Below are 17,732 nucleotides of genomic sequence, written 5' to 3'. Positions count from 1 at the left end.
TCCCGTACCTCATAACCTTCATGAAAACTTTCATATTCTAATGTGCCTCTTTACATTAACATTGAAATTCCCTCCTATGAATTTATTTTCTCCTAAAGCTATTCAAAATTCCTTGGACTATATCTTCCAAGTCCTCCTAAAAATTTATCTTATGATATTCTTCTAGCTCTACCTATGATACATAAGCACTAATCACAATAAATATTTTTTAGCTATAAACTTTCAAACTATGATCTTATATTCTATTCTTTTTACATCCACAACATCCTTCTTTCATGCCTTATATACAATCATACTCACCACATTTGTCAATCTTGTCTTACTGGTGTGTACTATAGCTTAAAACGTTAAGCATCTTTTCATCAACCGTTTAGCTTCTTGTGCATATAAACAATATATGTATTAACAACTCTACTCTTGATTTTGATTCATCAATCTATTTAAATATCAGCAAACTATTTTCTGTCTTATCCACAATAGTAGCCACCTAGTCCCTTCCTTCATTGTACATTTGAACGAATATTAGAAATAATCAGTTCCAAATATATGCAAAGAAAGAGTGCAAAACTTGAAAAGCATTTTTACAGTTTCTTCTCCTTTTTTCTTCAAGAGCACAATATAGAGAATATATTCATTACAAGCAACCATCTCATATATAAACAAATTCCTAAAGCAACATAGTCTCTCTTCATGAATGGGTCCATGTTCAAATATTCATGGAAGAACATCTGAGGAGGTATAAGAGGAGTCTGTCAAAGCTTCATGAAGAAATTTCAATTACCTTTTTGCCTTGAATGGACCCAACATACTACATAGGATAGAAACATACAGAGTAATCAAACAAGTTTGGTCATGTCAAAGGAAATGTCTTAGAATGGAATGCAACCCTTGGCATAATAAGTCTGTTCACTGTACTGTCTTCATTTCCTTTTTCCTGCCAATTGACAGGAGTTCAAAGCTCCGAAGTGTATCATCGCGACCACCTCTTGACCCGGAAGCACGAGTGAAGAATGTTTTGGAATCTAAACCTGGTAGAATCCTCTGAGTTGTAGACAGACGACCACTGCTTGAGACCAGTCGACCAGAATGGCTTTTATTAGGTTCACCGGATGTGCTTGGTCGGCTGCTTGATACGACGGGCCGTTTTGAGGTACTGCCATTACGAGAAGAGCTACGAGGCCTCTCAGAATCAGCTTGCTGAAAAGAATAAGCATTAATTAACAAGCAAAGTTCAAGTAATGAACTTACTATTATAAAAGTTTGAAGGTAACTAATCCATACACACAGAAAACAATAATGACAAGTGACTAACCACATCTTTGGAAGATGGCACATCATCTGAAGACCTATGCCTAGAATTATCACCATGCAGCCCAAGCCCGGAGCTAGTCGGTCTATTCCTTCTTGCAAATTCCTCGAGTGCACCAGACAATCTATCCCGGACCTCTGGCACACCTAAAATTAAAGAATCATTAGCTGATAAAAGCCATTTCTGTTTACATCTACCACAACTGAAATAACACAAACTTAGTGGTGTAAATTTACATACTCTAGTTATCTAAACAAGTGAAAATAAAATGGTAGTTTCAGACCAGATGATGAGAATAAAGCACAGAGACATGAAGAATAATAGAACTCTAATGCTTATGAATGTCTAAGACCGAAAACCATTCATCAGCATAGCAGTGAATTGCTACGGAATAAAACAGAATCCAGATCTTAATATAGGAGAGGAAACCTGAAGGCCGTTCTACTCTCACTCCCGACAGTTCAGGTCCCAGGTTTATGGCTGGCTTCCCACTTGGCTGTTGAGAATGCAGCAAAAAAATTAATTAACAAGAAAGTTTACTTTTACTATAAATGCAACGAAACCACATTTTTTCTCTTCACAAATAAAGATCATAAGTTCATAACTATCAAGAAGTACTCACTCGAGCTCTAGAACTGGATCCAATTTGTGGATACTTCAATATAGTCCAATCAAATACATAGTCAAACTGATAACCTGTAAAATCAAAATTTTCAACTTATTTTCAAAGCCTTGGAAGATTTCTCAACTGAGGAGTAGTAAAGCATATATGTACAAGTTAACCTTCCCGAATGAATAGGTCCCGAAAGAGTCTCTTAAGATATGAATAATCAGGCTTATCTTCGAACCTCAATGATCGACAGTAGTGGAAGTAAGATGTGAATTCCGATGGATATGACTTGCATAATATCTGCCTCAAAAACTTGTACAATAAATTCTTTGCAACACATAAAATTGGAAAAAGAATTTGTAGCTAATGATTGAACTCGATTAATGGGAAAAAACTGGGGACAGAAAAACACTAGCAGTAAACAAACTCTATTGACAATTAAATAAGCAAAAACCACCACTATTGGAGTAAGCATCTTCTTTTCAAATCATCAAAACATTTGCATTCAAGCATTAGCATTGAAGCATTTGCATTAAAGCTGCTTGCTAGAAGGTAACAGTACCTCTATCGGAGTAAGCATCTTCTTTTCACTAATCTTGTCATACTTCTGCTTTTTAGTTCCACCTTTCATGCCTTGCCAAGGGAGACTGAAAAACAATTGGCAAACTATGTTAAAGTACAATGAGAAACATCATTACAGAAGCAAGAATCTCAAGGTTGAAATCAACCTTCCTCTCAAAAAGTACATGAGCACATAGCCAAGTGATTCTAGATCATCTCTTCTGCTTTGTTCTGCAAAAATAATGAGAACAAGATATATTATTAAAACAAAAAAAATAATAAACCATTTTGACTTCAAAAATTTAAGAAAAGATTATTGGTCAATAGCTGCAACAAATAGCCTCACTCACCAACTCCAAGGTGGGTATTAACACTTGCATATCGAGCAGTTCCAGTGAGGTTCTTGTTTTCCCTGAAACAAAAGTACTTTGAGCATTCATGAAAGAAAAGGAGGGATGTGTAGGATAGTCATTACTTTTAAATTATAAGATACGTAAACCAGTGATAGGTTCAGACATCAGAGACATTCATGAGAGATTAGCAAGGATAGATAAGAAGGTTTTCATGCATAAGCAGCAGCAGTTATTTTCAAGTTTGGTTTGGTTCAGGTTCAAAACTAGTAAACCAGTTTAACCCCTAGTAAGATTGAACTATTAGCTACGGCAAGGCCTAGAAACACATCTATCATTATTCATTGACCACAAAGTTAAAACATTCAAAGGAATCTAAGTAAAAGATATCAAGTACTAGTATACTTTGACGGTTTGACCTGAATGAGATGGAAGACAATGCAAAGCTGCAAAGTTCCAAAAAAAATAGCAAATACAAGAGGGAACAATATATGAACCACGTGAAATAAACCTTGTAAAAGTAAAGTTCCAAAAGTAATTAACGAAGGAAAAACAATGTAAGAACATATACTCAAGGATGCATATGAAAACAAGCTACAGAGCCAGCCAAAACAACATCTCAAATTTGGTACCTGTAAGGTATATGTTTATGTGTTTGAAGATCCCTATACTTTTTTGCAAGGCCATAATCAATTACATATACCTGTATCATATTAAAAGCAAAAAGAAAATTCAACATAGGATACTAGATATTTGTATGAAACAGCAGTAACTGTGATATAAAGCAAATGAAAGTTTTGATCTTATTCTTAATTCACAACTGATACTAGTTCAGAATACATGAAGGAAGTAATGCATCACCAACCCACCAAAATAAGTTCATTTCAAATAAATGCAGGAACACAAGATACCTGATTTGCCTTGCGGCCTAAACCCATTAAAAAGTTGTCAGGCTTTATATCACGATGCAGAAAACCCCGGGAGTGCATGTACTCAACTCTGTTTATCTAGGCAAACCAAATTGAGGGAAGGGTCAAAATACAGCAGACATCTATAAAAGTATAATTTTCGTCAAATTATTTTCATACTTACCAGCTGATCTGCAAGCATCAGAACTGTCTTCAGAGATAGTTTCCGGTTGCAATAGTTAAACAAGTCTTCAAGACTTGGTCCAAGAAGGTCAATTACCATGACATTGTAGTCACCCTCAACTCCAAACCATTTTAAATGGGGTATTCCAGCTGCAGAAAATAAATATATAACACACTAATCAGACAACCACATAGACAACAAATTTTACTTTGTTTTTCCACTTTTCATATGATTACATGTTTAATACTTAATGGAAGTAACGTAAGCAACTGCATGTTTTGCATTCAAGAAAAGAAATTGAAGACATCTAGGTCAGGAAGAAATATAAAAGAACAAAAACATACTTCCCCCTTGAAGAAGCATGTACAATTTTGACTCATAGTGAAGTTGAGGATGCTTGGTCTTCGCAGGTTCCTAACAAACCAAGAAACAAAATGAAAAAAGTCTTAGCATTAGCTTAATCTTGAAACAGCTAGTTAACAAAAGGCAACGACACTCAAACTGACTGAATATGGAACCAAAAATCTGTACTATGTTATGCTCTACAAAAAATAATCTGACCAAAAATAAAAATCAGAGTACAAAGCCAACACTTGCATTAAGGATTCAAAGCAACCCAGCTTTGAGACACTTGCAGCACAAATTGTATAAAAGCTCAAGTTAATAAAAAAAATGTTGGTCCAATAAATGCATTAATGTTGAAGCATGAAACACCATATCAATTAATGGGATATGCAAACCAAATCTTACACGAAGGAAAGGTCTTTTCAATATTTTTACTCTTTTTCCAATATATATGAATACAGTGCAATGATCTCATAATAATATATGCTTTACACCAACACTCTCGGTTGAGTCGGTTCACCATTTATCATTATATAAATAGTCTCCAATCACAACAACTAAGGCATATGATTTTTGCATTCCCCATGGAACTTCACTGCTGACAAATGACCCAGATGAATCTGCCATTCTACCTTAAGTTTTTAAACATTGAAATTCCCAACTCTACAATTATCATAAAAGTCTATTTCTTCTAAAGTAACTTGATCTGAAATAGTCCCCTAACTAAAGGTCATTCAAACAGTCGACAAAGCATATCAACTAACATAGCATCACAGACATGCCTAAGTTTCAAATACTAACAAAAGATAACAATCACCTAACTTCCACACAGTAAAATCTATCTATACACAATTGAAACAAGAAAACAGTTAAAATAAAATATCAAACATTTGACATTCCAAAGCATCAAAAAGGAGCCAAAAATTGCACTTACCAATTTGACAGCCACTTCCTCTCCAGTTTGTACATTAACACCTGAAACATACAAAAGCACCAGAATAGCAAAAACAAGGTGTGAAGTCAAAATCATCACTTATATTAAAACAATAGTATCAAAAAAGAGAGAAACATGATAAAGTGCAAACCCAAATAAAGTTCTCCAAACGATCCAGCTCCAATCTTCCTCCCAAGCTTGAATTTTCCACCAATAACATGATCCATGATAACAAACTCAACCCTTCAACTTTGCTAAATTGCAAAGTCACTCCACCACACATAAATTTTATATTTTTATTCTATTTAAAAAAATCTTCTTACATACTCAGAGAGTCTCATCAACAATCCATCTTTATTCCCAGCAAAATCTTAGATCCAAAGAGATTTTATATTAACACAACGATCCGAGAGTGTATTGGATAACATAAAAATTCAGGCTTTGCTATTCCCAATACCTTAAAATCAACTAAACAGGGTTTTGATCGATGAAAATGCGATCAAGAACTAGAATATAAAAAAAACCAATTTCTGGATGAATCAGTTATCTGGGCACATTCAAAGAAACCCTTTTTGCTCTTTTTCGGATAAAGGAGCTAGAAAATTGAAACCTGAAGAAGAGTCAAAGTGTGAGAGAAGATGAAGAGGGAAAAGGAATCTAACCGCTACGATTTTATGGGTGAGAGATAGATATTTGATTTGGGATCTGTGTGTTGAGAAGAAGGAGTGAATATTGTCGGAGAGAAAAGGAAAGGAAAGAAAATGGGATGACAGAGAGAGAATTGGAGAAAAAAGGTGTTGTGAGGTTGGGAGGAGGAAAGCAAAGAAAATGGATGAGTGTCCAAACTCTCATGACATTTTATCATTTTGTTTTTTTATAACTGTTGAAAGAGAAAAAGATGTATTTAATGATAATATAAGAGTTTTTATATTATAATTGGATCCTCCATCATTTATTCTCCATCATAAATACTTTTTGACTTTTCAAAATTATCAAATTTGGATGATATATGTATGAATATTTACCCTATATAAATATTACACTGATTTTAAGAAGAAAATGTTTATTAATGTTTTGTTTGTTCAAAAAGAATTGACTCTTTTATATCAAAATGTCATCAGCTTTGGAAAATAGAAGAGGTACCAAATAAATTCGGAATGATTTGGATCAATATGAGTCATAGTGATGGAACAAAAAACGAACAGAAGGTTTTTTTTTAAGGAAAACCCAATCATATTCATTTTTTACGATTTCAACTTTTTATTAATTTTCAATTTTATTTTTGAGTGAGTTTGGATTTGAACACCCTTATTGTAGAGTTAAGGCTCATGAATGATCAAGGTTCACAAAGGTTAAGTATAAGACGAATGGTCTCGGAAGTATGATAAGATCTAATTTCAACACATGTCTTGATGGAAAAGTCATCTTCCTTTAAAGTCTTAGATTGCAATTTATAATCTTGTGATGAGATGTGAGTGTTTCTCTCATAGAGATCGATTTTACTGTATAACTATTGTAATAGTCCAACTCTAGCATTTGGGATTTTGTAGAGTCCTTTCTAATGTTTTTTCATTTGTCCACTTATAATAGTACTACATTACCTTTTTTTCTTGAGATATACATTTTGAAGGTTTAAATGCACTTTTTATCCATCGAGTTTTTAGATATGGCAATTTTGTCCCATATTTTTCTTTTGTAGATTCACATGAAGGTTTAAATGCAGTTATATACTGAGTTTTACTCAAGTTAGTAGTAACCAATACTAAGCACATGAAGTTGAAGTGTTGTACACCAATAATACTAATATAAATTTACTGTACCACGAAATGCAAAGTAGAAGTAAATACATATCTATAATCGAGTTATTTTGTATCATAGTATTACAAAATAGAATCAATAAATGTTAAACAAATCATCAATACTTTGAAAGTAGAGGAAGTTGAAAAAATATATGCAAAAAAGGAAACAATGAGGATATATCTTAACTAAATATTGTCTTAATAGATGGTCGTTTGGTTGTTGTGCTCTTCTTCACCAAAGCTGAATAAGTACCACATAACAAAATTAGTAGTTAACATCAGCCCAATGATCAAATGATGAATAAATTAAGAAAAGAGAATTTGGGTACTACAAAAAAATATTAAAGAGGGACTTTTTTTATAGGCATGTTTTTTAGTTATGTAAAGAAAATGATGAAAATGAGATAAGAGGTTTAAACAAAATAATTATAACAAATATACACATATAGCTGATGATGTACCCACCAATTCCATTTAGTTGATCATCATTCACAATTTCATAGTTCTTATATGTGTACCCAGCAAAGTTGACATCTTTAGATGACAGCAGCTGCAGCAAATAACATGTCAAAGTTACAATCCCAAACTCAAAGTTCAACTACATGTTTAGCATAAACACATCTCTCTAGTTTTATTTGGTGATGATAATAGGATATATTATCCTATCCTACTATCTTGTGATCTCCTGGGAAGTCATCGTGTTGTACCTAATGCACCAGATCATATTAGCACTAATGCACCGGATCCCATCGATCTCCATATTTAAGCATGCTTGGACGAGAGTAGTACTAAAATGAGTTACCTCCTGGAAAGTCCTCGTGTTGCATAAAGTCAATGGTTCAAATCCTAGAAACAGCCTCTCCATTTGTGGGGGTAAGGTTGCATATATTTACCCTCCCCAAACCCCACTAAGTGGGAGATCGTGCACTGGGCCGCCCTTTTTTTATTCTCTTGTGATCCTCTTAAGGAATCTCTTTTTCTATCTAAAAAAAACATTTCCACAGTATTGGGATTAAGAGTTATTGCTGCCAAAGTTTCATAGAATTCCAGAGTCATCTTAAGTAAATCAACTAATGCAAACTAAAGGCTTCTATTGACAGTTTTCTACAACCATATCAACAAAAGTGATCCAAGGAAAACTGATTAACCTAATGAAGTTATGCTAACTATTCACACTAGATTACATTCTTACTACATGGCGTGCTAAATGTGGAAGATATTTATTGTTGCATCAAAACAGAAACCAATTCAGATAAGTAGTAGATAGGTAGATATAAAACAGGAAAATAGAGAGATGAAATGGGTAGTAGAAGATCCCACATGATAAAAGTCATGCTTATTAAATGATCGATGCCATCTTCACCACAACTCTTATAGACTGAACTATATACAAAATTTCAATAACGAAATCCAACCTTTCTCCACGGGCCTGATTTTGAGGGACTTTGAGTTTGGCTGTCCACCTGCACATCATTAGTAAATCAAGAGAGATTGATATTGGTTAGCAGCAACAAAAAAACTTCTCTATCTCCAATCATAAACACCATATACCTCTTCAAACTCCTCAAAATTTTGAGTATCTAATTCATCATTGACCTCAGGAATAAAAGCAGCTTTCATTTGGTACAATTTGTCCCATTCAATACCTTTGAACCATGGGTGAGCCTGCAATTACAACGACCGACACAATAATTTTGTTAATATACAGCTGTATCCAAGAATAAATTATAGAAGTTAGAAAAGAACACAACACCTTTATTTCATCAGCCCCTTCGATTCCAAGCCTCTGGTTAACATCACATATGAGTCGACTAATAAGATCCTTTGCCTCTGCAGATAGGTTAGCTTCTTCTGGAAATTTTAAATTTGTTCGCCAATTTATTATCTGCAATTTTGAAGGTAGGAGATACAATGTGATCATAATCGATGAAGATAGGAGCGATATATTAATAGGTCCAGGTCCTGCAGGCATATATCAATGATAATGATGCATAGATCAGAAATTTCAACTTAAGCATCTACCTCTAATATATCAATATACACTTTCTCTAAGAACCGGAGCCTAGCAGAATTCCACAAATGCGAAGTCCTAGACACGTGCTTAAGCCCAATCCGTTAATAAAACTTCATATTCATCAAAAGATGAGCTAGTCAGAAACACATTACCTTTCTACAAGTCGACAATGGTTCATCTGAATAAAAGGGTGGATATCCCACTAGCATTTCATACATTACAGCTCCAAGAGACCACCTGGAAGCATTAACACAATCCTATCATAATATGTTGAATGAATAAGTTTATGAGAACCAAGGGAACTTGAAGGTATTTAGAAAAGGAAAACTAAAGGGGGAAACATAAATATACCAATCACATTCCTTGCCATATCCTTTCTTCAATAGAACTTCAGGGGCAATATAGTCAGGCGTTCCAACCGCAGAATACGCCTGCAGTGTTGCAAAGAAAGAAAAGCTTTAAATGTCATAAAGTCATCATATGATCACAAAAAATAACAACAGCGAAAACAGAAGTCAAAACAAGAGGTTGACAATACCATAGAGTAGGAAGTAAAAATAACTGTTAACCTGAAGTTCATAAAGAATAAACAGTCATGCCTGTTCATGTACATTGAGTGACTTACAAGCATTCGCCGATTTTTCTGCTAATGCTGCAGTTGCTCCTGCTGAGTTCTGTTAGGAGCTACAGGACCTCCACCGCTCCGGAGCGTTCCACATCTATTGCCTCCAACAGAGAAGTCCTCTTCCTTAAGATTACTGCAGTCTAGAGGTCTACATAATCCAAAATCTGATAATTTCATGTGACCATATCTATCTAGCAGCAAGTTGTCAGGCTTGATATCCCTGCAATGCATTACAAATCAGAATAAAAAACTTAATTGATGTTGAAAGAGAAGAAGACCACTAAAAGATTAATATACTAAAATTTTCCATTAAGTAATATGCTATCATTCACGACTTCAGCTTACCTATGGATATAATTATGTCGGTGAATTGACTCTATGGCTAGGACAGTCTCCCCAACATAGAACCTGGCCTCATCTTCTGTCAGTACATCCTTCCGCATGAGCAACGTCATCATATCACCGCCAGGTAGATACTCCATTATGAGATATAAATACTCTTCATCTTGAAAGGAACAATAAAGCTTTACAATGCAATTGCTGTCAACTTCTGCAAGTAGGTTCCTCTCAGCTTTTACATGTTCAACCTTAAAAAAAGATAAAAAGTAAGCAATAAGAATAACATAACACAAGAAAATATTTATTTCAACAAGGTGAGCAAGTCCTGATGATTTCAATACCTGGCCTCTGCTAAGCATCTCAGATTTCTTAAGCGTCTTCATAGCATATACATGACCACTTGCCTTCTCTCGGCAGATTCTGACCTATACAAAAATCAAAATGAAAAGTCATAACAAATCATCTGACCAAATTTGTACATGAACTCAAAATATAAAAAATGCAGATACTATTAGAATCCCCAATTGTCTTTGCACCAAGAGAAGTAAAAAAATCAGTACAAACAACGAAAGAGTTTACGCAATCAATATTTCTCTCCTATCAGACCTCCTCATAAAGCTTCAATGGATAGTCGTATGATGCAAACAGCTAAAATGCAAAACAAAGACAAGTTGCTTTGCAAATGGAATAATACATAAAATCCATTAGTTCAAATAACATATAGGGAAGACCAGAAACATAGTTTTGCTTTAATTACAATGAAGATAGAGCATACCTCTCCAAATGCACCCTTCCCTATCATAGTCAAGAGCTCAAAATCATCGGGCCCCATCTTATGCCTCTGACGACGCATGTAATCCCTTTCCTTTTTCTCAAAATACTTAACCAGGTTGTGCTGCTCTTCCTCAGAGAGTTCAGCATCAGCCAACTTTTTCTCTAGCATATTACGTCTGCAAAGAATAATGTGTTTGGAGACTTTAAGCCTTATTAAGAACTTATAACAATTTCCATTTGCAGAAGCTATTTACAGTTACCCATCATATAAAACAGCTCATCGGCGATAATAGAGGATATGATCTAAGGAATGTCATGCAAAATTATATTACAATGTCAGAGAGTACTAATCAACCACCTTATTAGGCCAAGGAAACAAAGATCAAGAACATCACAGAAATCTCACATTTATGTTTCTGAGGAGATGAGCATAACAAAGGTTGTCAAAATTGAAATCCTACGCAGAACCACGAAGGATAGGAAAACACGTAAAACGTGAAATTATAACAAGGATCATAAGATCCTACCATATATATATATATATATATACATAACCATATAAAATGACACAACTGAGAAAAATACAGTCAAAATCGCACAAAACCACTGGAAAATACATCTATATCTATATTAATATGTTCACACATGTAAAATGACAGAACTATCAATAAAATTGACTCAAAATTACACCAAATCACTGAAATGGGGATAGAAACTAAAACAACTAGATAATTTCCTTAACGTAGAAAAGACAAAACCCTACTGCTGACATATTTATGACTTTGTCTGTTACTGTCACAATCACAAGCCCCCGACAATAATTTCGAACTCGAACAAATATAATGGTTGCAAATAAGTGCTGAAATGAGGTCAGAAATAAACAAATAACAGGGGGCTGAAATCGAGTATTTTTTCAAGGATCAGAAACAATGTCCGATTTTGCTGACTCTGTGTGTTTCCTTAACGATCACAGCTTGACCCTATATTTCTGATTTTTTTATTAAGATCATGATCGTAAAATGGCACAATGTTACAGGAAAATTTGTTATCTTAAGAACATTGACTATAATAGAACTAGTTTAGATGGTAAAAGTACATCACTTTTAGGTTGCACTGTCATAACTGACCCAAAATATAAGTTTAAGAAACACACCGTTCCTTCCTCTCCTGCAGGTCCTTCATCTGCTTCTTATAATGGTTTTCTATGTACTGCTTTGCAACTTCAGCCTTCTGTTTGGTCACATTTGAAGGCTCTTTTTCATTTCTTGAGGGCTTTGACCCTTCTTTTGCAATGCCCCCAGTTTCCTTTTTTTTGCACCTGAATGTACTAAAACAGCGCCTTATCGGTTCCATTTTAATAACCTCAACAGCCTCCTGTGATGTATACTCTATATCAGGAAAAACTAAAGATTAGAAGTTTTTTCAAAGAAATATCTCATTTTGCCAGCCATGAAAATCAAGGACTCCGAAGCACGGATTCGTCAAATCTCACATGTCGGTGTCTGACATGTATCCGACACGGATACGCTCGGATTCGGAAAGGATACGTATCCGTAGAGTATCCAAAAATTAAAAAAATAAAATAAAATAAATAAATAACAAGACACGTATCCGATTTGTTTTTAATAAAATATAGGATATATGAATTCGTTTTTAGTAAAATACAGGATATATAGATTCGTTTTCAATAAAATAGGATAAGATAAATTTGTTTTCAATAAAATAGGATAAGATAAATTCGTTTTCATTAAAATAGGATAAGATAGATTTGTTATGGAGGGCAATGATTTTCAATTTCCATTAAAAAATTTACTTTGAATATTTTGATTTACACTTATAATTTTATCATATTTTATGTGTTTTTATTATTTTATACCTTATCTCTTAACATATCGTATCCTGTATTTTAGAAAAAATCCATGTCGACATATCGAATACATATTGTATCCAACACACGTATCCGTGTCCGTGCTTCATAGAAAAGGAACCATTGTTCACAAGAAGAATCCAAGGCAAACTAACTCTTAATTCTGTCAGTAAAAAGGAAAATAAATGAAAAGGAATCAACAACATGATCATCAATAATAATATTTAAAGCTGATAGGAGAAAATGTACAAAACCTAAAAAAACAGATAGGGAATAAAAAAATTAAAATACTTGAGTCTAGAACTAGAATCATAAAATCAGAAGGGAAATGTTGATACTAACAAATGAAAGCAAACAAAAACAAATTGAAGAGCTCATTTGTAATAAGAACAAAGAACACAACACAGAGAAAGTGGACAATGTACTAGATAAATTGTCATTGCATGTGAACAACTACACAAATGCAAACCCTTCTCTAAAATCCTCATGTTGCAGAAAAATTGGACTTTATAAATCTTCGAACAATTTTGAAAACTACTGAAAACAATTTAATCAATCTCTGCTCAGTTCAAAACAGTTTAGCAGCATGACCAGAACCCAAAAAAAACTTAACTTAACTTTCCACATGTTCTAACCAATCCAAGAAAAACCCAAAAGAGCAAAATTCAAAATTTAAGAAACCCATCTTCATCAAAAACCAAATACAAACCAAGCAAGCAACAGTGACAGAAGCAAACTAATTTGAATTTTGGATTTAAAAACGAAAAGGGTGTATGAAAAAAAACCACCTTGAATCGAAATGAGTGAATCTGAAGTGTTGTAGAAGTGAAAGGAGTGATATATATATATATATATATGTATATATAAACAGAGAGAGATAGAAATGATGGGTCGGGATTATGGTGAAGAAGAAAGGTGACTAGTGCTCGAGAGAGAGAGGACCAGTTTGTGATCATTCCCTCCTTTAATCGTTTTCTTATTATTTTATTATCATGAATTTAATATTCTAAAGTTTTTGGAGACTGTATTAATTACTTATACTAATGAATCATTTCACCCATATTTTTATTATATATAATTAAATATTCAATATTTTTACTTTTTATTTTTTGTAATTAGAATATCTTTTATTTTATACTAGCGTGTTGACATGCACTGTCGTGTTTATCAACCCGCTTTTCTATCGTTTGTAATGTATAGTTTGTATTTTATAAATTCAAATATAATTTTTTGCGCTAAACTTACGGTTGAATTTATTCAATTTGTCTAATATTCAATTTTTGAAATACACTTTTGAAATAAGAAGATAATAAGGATAAAATAAGAAAATAATATTATATGATTTTTTGGTAGAAATAAAAAGATATTGAGGGCAAAATAGGAAAACACAAATTACACCTTGATGGGTGGTTATTTTGTGTTTTCCCTTTATTAATAGTATAGTCCTTTATTAATAGTATAGATAATATTCAATTTTTTAAATACACTTTTAAAATAAGAAGATAATAAGGATAAAATAAGAAAATAATATTATATGGTTTTTTAGTAGAAATAAAAAGATATTGATGGCAAAATAGGAAAACACAAATTACACCATGATGAGTGGTTATTTTGTGTTTTCCCTTTATTAATAGTATAGATTATTATTTTTAATTAAATATGGTTTAAATTATAATTTTTTATTTTTATTATAATATTAATTAAAGGTAAGATGGATAGTTTTAAATTGCGGTTAATATTTTAGTGGTTATTACCTATAATTATATGATTTTTTTTTTAGAAAATAAAAAATATTAATGACAAAAATAGGAAAATAGAAATTATACAATGGTGATAGTTACATTTTTTACTTTATATAAAATATATAATATATTTATATGTTTTATTTTTATTTAAAAGACAATTATATTTAAGAGTTTAATATAATTTTTACACAATCAATATATCATCAACCATTCATTTGTATTATTTTTTGAATAGTGAATCATGATTAAACAACATGAATAATGTGTGATGTAATGACATTGTATAAAATTCATACATTATTACTGTATATTTTTCTATATTTAAAACATGAATGATATATAACATAATAATATTAATTAAAATTACTTGATAGTATAACACTGGAAACAATATTATTTTTAGTGTTATGATGAAATGTTTTCTTGAAAAATTTTAATAATCTAAATTTTAAATTATTTATAAACAAACAAAATTATAAATCATTAAACTTATTCTCCCCTTAACATTCCACTAGTGGACTCTATCCCCTGAACACTTTTATAAATCATGGGGTAATGTAAGAACTTAAATTTGAGCAAAAAGAACTTAAATATGAGCAAAAGGAACTCAAAATTTTCCACATTTGTATGATATGAGTCCTTTAGAGACTGAAAGTGGAGATCTATCCTATTGTTGAGACGTTGTTTCATAGCATTCATGTAGGCTTTTCCGAAAGCAAGTTCTGGTGATGCATGTCCTGAAGACTCCCCCTGAGTAGCAGCAAATGGCTCTTGGTTATCATCTTGATCATCCTCACCAGAGGGGTCAAGATTCACAGTGTTCAAGTCCTCTTGATATTGCCATGTGTTGTCGTACTTGTAGATACTCATCTTATGAATCAGACTTTCACCAATCAAGTGATCCTTGTCAGAACAATCCATCACTATAGTATCTGAAACATCAATATGTAGATAATCAATAATTCGCGAAATGAAGACACTATAAGACAGCAACCTTGATTGAGAAGTGAAGACGTTATACATGACCTTCAGAATCTCGTCAGGCCAATTAATCAGTATGTTCTCTTTCACAGCAACCATGAACCTCAAATCATTCATTGTAGGTTGTGCATGATTTGTGTTCCTCTAAATTAGAATATAGGCAAACAAGTAGTGTAGGAGCCTATTCTCCACGGACAGCGACCCAGCTTTGGTCAATTCAACCTGAACATATAACTGAGATCTACACAAACAAGACTTATACATTTCAACAACATCAAAAAAGTTGTTGTCTGCCCAACCATAATCACTTAAACTAGCACTAGTACAGGATAAACCACCCACGTTCATAACGATATCTTCATTAATCTCAAACAGTTTTCCAACAATCATTGACCAATATTTCTCATCTTTGTATCTAAAGTTTGCATAATACTCCCTAACTAGAGCATGGTAAATGTTACCTTTTAATTCCAAGAAGGGGACAGCCCATTGAGCTTGCAAACCATGCGGAAAGTCGAAGTTTTGTTCCGCTAGCCAAGTCAAATTCGCAAACCGAATGTATGTGGGTTTCCTCCCCTGAAATTTGAGCAACCGGGTTTCTTGCAGAATCAATGAATAGTACAGGTCCCCGCGGTCCTGCCTTGCTTGTTGAGATGACACGGCTTTTGGGGCACGCGGTGGACGTTGAGCTGTTGTCTTGACTTTCTTACCACGTTCTCTCTCCATTGCTATTGAAACTGAACCGTGATGAAGGTTTAATGGAAGGATTGAGGGAAACCTAGGGTAGGGTTTTCAATTGGGGAAAACGAATTCCTTGGAAATAAGAGATGGAGAAGTCGGTTTATGGAGTGGAAGTGATGTAGGGTGACTCGGTTTAGGCTAGGTTAAAGCTTAAGGATGATATTGGACTTGTTCCTATGAGATTTGAGAGAAAAGGGGATGAATGGGGTTTTGAAATGCTTCTGTTTCTGATATACTGATGTCGTTAATCGATTAATAGCATTGCTTAATCGAGTAACCTAAGTTAAAAATTCCAGGTTTTAAAAAGTTTGCCTAGGTAATCGATTAACTTATGGTCTTAATCGATTAAATGCATCAGATACAGTGTTTTGGATGTTTTTAAAGGCATGCAAAGATTTCAAACTCATTATTAAATCAATTTTAAGCAATCACATATATTTATAAGACTTTTATACACAAAATCATGGATTATACAAGGAATTATGAGCATTCAACATGTTTTTACAATAAAGCATACAAGGCAAATAAGTCATGCAAGGCAATTACATATGATCAATCAAGATATTTTTCATCAAGGATTCCTAGTTCTCTTCAAAGAACATAGAAAATATCTCGTGAGAGGGGCTTGGTGAAAATATCTGCTAATTGCTTAGATGTTTCAACAAATTCTGATACACAATCATCTTTCTGAACATGATCACGCAAAAATAATGCCTTATTTCAATATGCTTGGTTCTAGAATGCAAGACATGATTCTTGGAAATGTTAATGGCACTTGTGTTATCACACTTAATAGGGATATTTTCTAATATGAGCCCAAAGTCCTTAAGTTGTTGCTTCATCCAAAGGATTTGAGCGCAACACACGCCAGTGGCAATGTATTCCGCTTCAGCGGTGGACAAAGCAACGTGTAACGCCCCGAAAAATACTTCTTAAAAACATTGCGGAAAAATGGGTAAATTTTTTTTTTGAATAAAGAGATTGTATAAAATTGTTTCCTTTTTAAAACATTCCTTTTCTGGGACATCACTTTAAGTAACTCAAATGCGGAAAATCAACTTATCGTTATCGAATGATAACTTAACCTGATTCACAATTTCCTGAATAACACAATGCATATAAACGGTTAAGTCATCTTTAGTTCATACAAACTAAGTCAACAAAGGCGGAAACTACATCGCCACTAACATATACAAAATCCAAAAAGAAAGGGCGAAAATATTAATCATCGCCAACAGACACTAAACAAAGACATGAACAAGTTGAAGCCGTTAGTGTTTCCAAAGTCATAAAATAATAAGCAACTCCTAGTGGTTAACTCCAAAGCTAGGGTACTGCCTCTCCTCATGCCCCCTCCTAGAACATCACGAACGGGTAGCTCCTAATCCGAGCAAAGTTGTCTACCTGACGAGCACACGTCCGAAAAGCAAGCAATAGAAAAAGAAGAGAAATAGAGAGAGTAAGACATCTAATGAACATAAATTCATTGACGGCGTGGACTTACTCAGAATATCACACTCAGACATAAAATATATTTAAACATATAATTCATCAGTTATCATCAACATCATGAATGATACATAACTTACCAATTATTCCAACATTACCAATATATCAAATCATATAATCAATATTCTACTCATAAC

At 33.3% G+C, this 17,732-nt stretch overlaps 1 protein-coding gene and 1 pseudogene across 2 annotated transcripts; both read right to left on the bottom strand.

The window, feature by feature from the left end:
* On the bottom strand, positions 546 to 6,046 carry LOC109336299 (casein kinase 1-like protein 10). 2 transcript variants are annotated; one of them, XM_019572817.1, is made up of 15 exons: positions 5,353 to 6,046; positions 5,202 to 5,242; positions 4,267 to 4,336; positions 3,923 to 4,071; positions 3,742 to 3,837; positions 3,463 to 3,533; positions 2,831 to 2,892; positions 2,648 to 2,711; positions 2,500 to 2,566; positions 2,377 to 2,394; positions 2,093 to 2,219; positions 1,932 to 2,005; positions 1,739 to 1,805; positions 1,313 to 1,455; positions 546 to 1,197 (listed from the first exon to the last, which is right to left on the bottom strand). In XM_019572817.1, the coding sequence occupies exons 1-15, from the start codon at positions 5,426 to 5,428 to the stop codon at positions 907 to 909; spliced, it is 1,416 nt and encodes a 471-aa protein (XP_019428362.1). In that variant the 5' UTR covers positions 5,429 to 6,046; the 3' UTR covers positions 546 to 906. The 2 variants fall into 2 exon arrangements, with proteins under 2 accessions (XP_019428362.1, XP_019428360.1); XM_019572815.1 differs by lacking the exon at positions 2,377 to 2,394 and having other exon boundaries at positions 2,482 to 2,566.
* On the bottom strand, positions 6,978 to 13,505 carry LOC109336298 (annotated as a pseudogene).

The sequence above is a fragment of the Lupinus angustifolius genome, chromosome LG20, assembly GCF_001865875.1.
Source record: "Lupinus angustifolius cultivar Tanjil chromosome LG20, LupAngTanjil_v1.0, whole genome shotgun sequence".
Classification (NCBI taxonomy): domain Eukaryota; kingdom Viridiplantae; phylum Streptophyta; class Magnoliopsida; order Fabales; family Fabaceae; genus Lupinus; species Lupinus angustifolius.
Note: the sequence above shows the minus strand (reverse complement) of the source record. Positions and strands in the feature narration are given on the sequence as shown.